The sequence below is a fragment of the Bolinopsis microptera genome, chromosome 10 (genome assembly GCF_026151205.1).
Source record: "Bolinopsis microptera isolate Bmic1 chromosome 10, MBARI_Bmic_1.0, whole genome shotgun sequence".
NCBI classification, from domain to species: Eukaryota; Metazoa; Ctenophora; class Tentaculata; order Lobata; family Bolinopsidae; genus Bolinopsis; species Bolinopsis microptera.
The window spans coordinates 7,154,469-7,160,418 of NC_087081.1; the positions used below are offsets into that span (position 1 = coordinate 7,154,469).

Here is a 5,950-nt window from a genome sequence, read left to right on the forward strand (position 1 = left end):
TCTTCCTCAGTCCTCTTCCTCCTCCCCTCCTCAGTCCTCCTACTGCTCCTCCTCGTCCTCAGTCCTCCTCATCAGTCCTCAACAGTCCTCCTCCTCCCCAGTCCTCCTCCTCCTCCTGAGTCCTCCTCCTGGGTCCTCCTCCTGGGTCCTCCTCCTCCTCTTCATCCTCCTCCTCAGTCCTCCTCAGTCCTCCTCCTCATCCTTCTCCTCAGTCCTCCATCCTCCTCCTCAGTCCTCCCCCAGTCCCCCTCCTCCTCCTATTCAGTCCTCCTCCTCCTCCTCCTTCTCAGTCCTCCTCAGTCCTCCTCCTCCTCCTCCTCCTCTTCCCTCTCAGTCATCCTCCTCAGCCATCCTCCTCAGTCCTCCTCAGTCCTCCTCCTCCTGGGTCCTCCTCCTCCTCTTCCTCCTCCGTCCTCAGTCCTCCTCCTCCTGGGTCCTCCTCCTCATCCTTCTCATCAGTCCTCCTCCTCCCCAGTCCTCTCCCAGTCCCCCTCCTTATCCTCCTCCTATTCAGTCCTCCTCCTCCTCCTCAGTTCTCCTCAGTCCTCCTTCTCGTTATAGGGGGATCATGATTTTTGTCCGTTCGGTACCCTATATTTTCAAAACGGACAAAAAATAGAGCGGACAAAAACGGAAAAAAATGGACAAAAACGGACAAAAATGGAAATAACATTTAGATGCTTCCTCCTCCTACTCTTCCTGAATCCTGATCCTCCCCAGTCCTCTTCCTCCTCCCCTCCTCAGTCCTCCTCCTACTCTTCCTCCTCGTCCTCAGTCCTCCTCATCAGTCCTCAACAGTTCTCCTCCTCCCCAGTCCTCCTCCTTGTCCTGGGGCCTTTTCCTGGGTCCTCCTCCTGGGTCCTCCTCCTCCTGGGTCCTCCTTCTCCTGGGTCCTCCTTCTCCTCCTCAGTCCTTCTCCTCCTCCTCCTCAGTCTTCTTCCTCCTCTTCCTCCTCCTCCTCCCTCTCAGTCATCCTCCTCAGCCATCCTCCTGAGCCATCCTCCTCAGTCCTCCTCCTTCTCAGTCCTCCCCAGTCCCCCTCCTGAGTCCTCCTCCTCCTCAGTCATCCTCCTCAGTTCTCCTCCTCCTCCTCCTAGGTCCTCCTTCTGGGTCCTCCTCCTCCTCCTCTTCCTGGGTCTTCCTGATCCTTCTTCTCCCTCTCAGTCATCCTCCTCAGTCATCCTCCTCAGTCATCCTCCTCAGCCATCCTCCTCAGCCATCCTTCTCAGCCATCCTCCTCAGTACTCTTCAGTACTCTTCAGTACTCTTCAGTACTCTTCAGTCCTCAAAATGTTTGTCCGCTAATGTCCACCAATGTCCGCTAATGTCCATCAATGTCCATCCAAGTCCGTCAATGTCCGTCCGGGTCCACCAATGTCCGTCCGAGTCCGCCAATGTCCGTCCGAGTCCGCCAATGTCCGTCCGAGTCCGCCAATGTCCGTCCGTGTCCGCCAATGTCCCAAAAAACACGTCCGTTGTCTCATAGAATCCAAAAAGGACAGGACATAGGCGGACATAGACGGACATGACACCCCCCCCCCCCCCCCCTTTATAATATATACTACTTCTACTTTGTCTTTATTGTGAATATTCGATGTAGCCTAGATACCGTGTTCAATGTAACCCAGGTAACGTGTTCAATGTAACCCAGGTAACGTGTTCAATGTAACCCAGGTAACGTGTTCAATGTAACCCAGGTAACGTGTTCAATGTAACCCCGGTAACGTGTTCAATGTAACCCAGGTAACGTGTCCAATGTAACCCAGGTAACGTGTTCAATGTAACCCAGGTAACGTGTTCAATGTAACCCAGGTAACGTGTTCAATGTAACCCAGGTAACGTGTTCAATGTAACCCAGGTAACGTGTCCAATGTAACCCAGGTAACGTGTTCAATGTAACCCAGGTAACGTGTTCAATGTAACCCTGGTAACGTGTTCAATGTAACTATGTAACCCTGGTAACGTGTTCAATGTAACCCAGTTAACGTGTTCAATGTAACCCAGGTAACGTGTTCAATGTAACCCAGGTAACGTGTTCAATGTAACCCAGGTAACGTGTTCAATGTAACCCAGGTAACGTGTTCAATGTAACCCAGGTAACGTGTTCAATGTAACCCAGGTAACGTGTTCAATGTAACCCAGGTAACGTGTTCAATGTAACCCAGGTAACGTGTTCAATGTAACCCAGGTAACGTGTTCAATGTAACCCAGGTAACGTGTTCAATGTAACCCAGGTAACGTGTTCAATGTAACCCAGGTAACGTGTTCAATGTGACCCAGGTAACGTGTTCAATGTAACCCAGTTAACGTGTTCAATGTAACCCAGGTAACGTGTTCAATGTAACCCAGGTAACGTGTTCAATGTAACCCAGGTAACGTGTCCAATGTAACCCAGGTAACGTGTTCAATGTAACCCAGGTAACGTGTTCAATGTAACCCAGGTAACGTGTCCAATGTAACCCAGGTAACGTGTTCAATGTAACCCAGGTAACGTGTTCAATGTAACCCTGGTAACGTGTTCAATGTAACTATGTAACCCTGGTAACGTGTTCAATGTAACCCAGGTAACGTGTTCAATGTAACCCAGGTAACGTGTTCAATGTAACCCAGGTAACGTGTTCAATGTAACCCAGGTAACGTGTTCAATGTAACCCAGGTAACGTGTTCAATGTAACCCAGGTAACGTGTTCAATGTAACCCAGGTAACGTGTTCAATGTAACCCAGGTAACGTGTTCAATGTAACCCAGGTAACGTGTTCAATGTAACCTAGGTAACGTGTTCAATGTAACCCAGGTAACGTGTTCAATGTAACCCAGGTAACGTGTTCAATGTAACCCAGGTAACGTGTTCAATGTGACCCAGGTAACGTGTTCAATGTAACCCAGTTAACGTGTTCAATGTAACCCAGGTAACGTGTTCAATGTAACCCAGGTAACGTGTTCAATGTAACCCAGGTAACGTGTTCAATGTAACCCAGGTAACGTGTTCAATGTAACCCAGGTAACGTGTTCAATGTAACCCAGGTAACGTGTTCAATGTAACCCAGGTAACGTGTTCAATGTAACCCAGGTAACGTGTTCAATGTAACCCAGGTAACGTGTTCAATGTAACCCAGGTAACGTGTTCAATGTAACCCAGGTAACGTGTTCAATGTAACCCAGGTAACGTGTTCAATGTAACCCAGGTAACGTGTTCAATGTAACCCAGGTAACGTGTTCAATGTAACCCAGGTAACGTGTTCAATGTAACCCAGGTAACGTGTTCAATGTAACCCAGGTAACCCAGGTAACGAGTTCAATGTAACCCAGGTAACGTGTTAAATGTAACCCAGGTAACGTGTTCAATGTAACCCAGGTAACGTGTTCAATGTAACCCAGGTAACGTGTTCAATGTGGGAGATGTAGCACAAGTAAGTGACACCCCAGCCAGACCGCCTCTGGTGAGACACGAGAGTATTACAATATTGCGTGCTAATGATGAGGAAGGAGCCGTACCAGGTCAGTAGCTACTCCAGCTGCTCTGTCTGTCTGTCTGTCTGTCTGTCTGTCTGTCTGTCTGTCTGTCTGTCTGTCTGTCTGTCTGTCTGTCTGTCTGTCTGTCTGTATGTTTGTCTGGCTGCTTGTGTGCCTTTGGATTTTGGTTTTACTTTTCTTCGTGTTTTTTTATTTGATTCCCGAATTAAAGATTCCAAATCTATTGATGATTTGTTTCAGGAGTAAATCGTCATAACGAACACAGAAGAAGTTTAGTTGTTCCAACAAAATCGATGGACTATTCGCATCTTTCCACAGGTATTTATTAAAAAAATTACAGAATACTATAAATTAAGCTATTTAAAACACCAGAACTAAATTCACAATGATTAAATAAGTGTACTCTGCAGTCTGCATGTAAATTAAGTGTATTGATAACAAGGCTAACAATTCTTACCGTCCTCTCTCCCCAGATCCTACTCGACCAGGAATACAAGAAAACAGCACTCTGGAGCGAGCCACCCAGCCCATTTCGTCCACCATGAACCACATGACATCACGTGACAACAATCACGTGTCACATGACCATGCTCAAGTCTACCACAACTCAGTCCCCATTGTCAGGGAAACTGGAGGTGGTTACCATGACTCCAGGATTCCAGGACAGTACGATAGAATGTCTGGAATGCAGAGGACAGATAGTGTGGACACTGCAGGATCTCAGATATCGGAGCTGTGTTATTCGCTCTCTCAGCTTACTAAAGGGGGGTGAGTGTGAACAAAAGCCTAATTACTGGCATTGAACAGTTGTTAAGCAATTAGTTATGCCTCATTTTGTGTAGCTCCTTCATAATTATAAACCACAGCGATGTAACGTAACTATTTGATCTATAGTCTAATGTGGCACATATTCCTTCGGGTAGGGTACATTTAACAAAGGTTACTGTAGGATAAGCAACAAATTTCATCATGAAATTAATCAATCAATAAGGAGAAAACGATAAGAAGATAACTAATTTTTAACCGTGAATGTTGCAGTTACTAGCCGTCTCTCTCAGAGATAACAAATAACAGAACACACTAACAAACCACACCATTTCAGCACTGAGGGTGCACATCCTGCACGACCAGGAAGTACCACTTCCTCTCGCGCGCTGGTACCACCTGGCACATTTGCCAGTGTCACTATGGCTGCGCATCCTATTGATCCGGATTGCTGTACTCGTGTTTCTAGACACGTCATGGGTGCTTATGGTATGACATTTAACTCTGAAATAAATGTTTCTCATCGGCCTTAATATATATCATGGTAATATAAGAAATGATTACAATTCTGACCCCCGCCATACGTGACCTTCTCAACATACACTCGTTAACATTTGTTAGAAAGTAGTCCACTTTATCACGTGTACAACGCAGGAGGAGCAGGCAGGAACACACCAGCACGTGCTTACACTCCCAACTCAGCCAAGTTTAAACCTCACAAACAGAAGGTCATTATCTTAAGTAAACAAACAGAGGAAGCAACTTGATTTGTTGCTATTTACTGATGTTTTCTTTTTGACGGGATTGATTGGTTTTTGTTGGAAGGGTTGAACTTTCTTGGAAACTTCACAAGTTTTAAATCTAGCCTCTGAAATTTATTATTCCAGGTTGCCACAATCCACGAAAAAACGGAACATCGCGTAAAGAAGTCGTCAAAGGACCCGGAAGGACTTGAATCATCTAGTCTAAAATTCTTCAGTAAAATGTCTCACGACAAGTCGCATCAGAAAAAGCAGAAAAAACATCTGCTCGGTCAGCTGAAAGGCGAACCTTCGGGACATATGGCAGATCGAGGAGGACACAGAAGTGATAGTAGATAGAATGGGTTAGACACCACCGTGATGTGACGTCATGTGATTACCACGTGATAATATGGTATGACGTCATGTCACGTGGTGTAAACTTGTGATGAGATTTTAGATTTAGAAAACTCTTTTCCAGCTTAGCTGTCAACATTATTTTGGACTTGCAATAATGCATACCGGATATGGTTTCATGGCAACTTGGTCGTTTAGCTCCGGACAGTCTATGCAACGTCTATGCAACGTCCATGCAACAACAAAAGAACCGTCTATGCAACGTCTATGCAACGTCCCTGCACAATGAACACTCTATGCACACTCCCTGCACGGTCAGTCTATGCAACGTCTATGCAACGTCTATGCAACGTCTATGCAACGTCCCTGCACAGTACAATATGAACACCGGCTACTAGCCGGCTAGTAGCCACTTTTGTAATAACAGCTCCTCAACTTCACATTACCAACCGGCTACTAACCGGCACTTGAAAAGTGGTCACTAGCCGGCTACTAACCGGCTACTAGCCGGCTAGTGACCACAAAGTGGCTACTAACCGGCTACTAAGCGGTCACTAGCCGGCTATTAGCCGAGCTCTAAAGCAGACCTACTAGTAGCCGGTTCCAAACCGGCT

At 46.5% G+C, this 5,950-nt stretch overlaps 1 protein-coding gene across 1 annotated transcript; it reads left to right on the plus strand.

The window, feature by feature from the left end:
• Positions 1-3,384: 3,384 nt before the first annotated feature.
• LOC134821966 (uncharacterized) lies at positions 3,385-5,356 on the plus strand. Its single transcript, XM_063832801.1, has 6 exons — positions 3,385-3,498; positions 3,715-3,792; positions 3,948-4,242; positions 4,577-4,728; positions 4,894-4,967; positions 5,127-5,356. Exons 2-6 carry the CDS (start codon positions 3,768-3,770, stop codon positions 5,337-5,339), a joined length of 759 nt encoding a protein of 252 aa, XP_063688871.1. The 5' UTR covers positions 3,385-3,498; positions 3,715-3,767; the 3' UTR covers positions 5,340-5,356.
• Positions 5,357-5,950: the final 594 nt, after the last annotated feature.

Excerpts from the sequence above, each read along its gene's own strand:
- LOC134821966 (XM_063832801.1), top strand. The coding sequence starts at position 3,768 with ATGGACTATTCGCATCTTTCCACAG. Across the intron at positions 3,793-3,947 it reads CTATTCGCATCTTTCCACAG|ATCCTACTCGACCAGGAATA; the intron begins GTATTTATTAAA and ends CTCTCTCCCCAG. Across the intron at positions 4,243-4,576 it reads TCTCAGCTTACTAAAGGGGG|CACTGAGGGTGCACATCCTG; the intron begins GTGAGTGTGAAC and ends ACACCATTTCAG.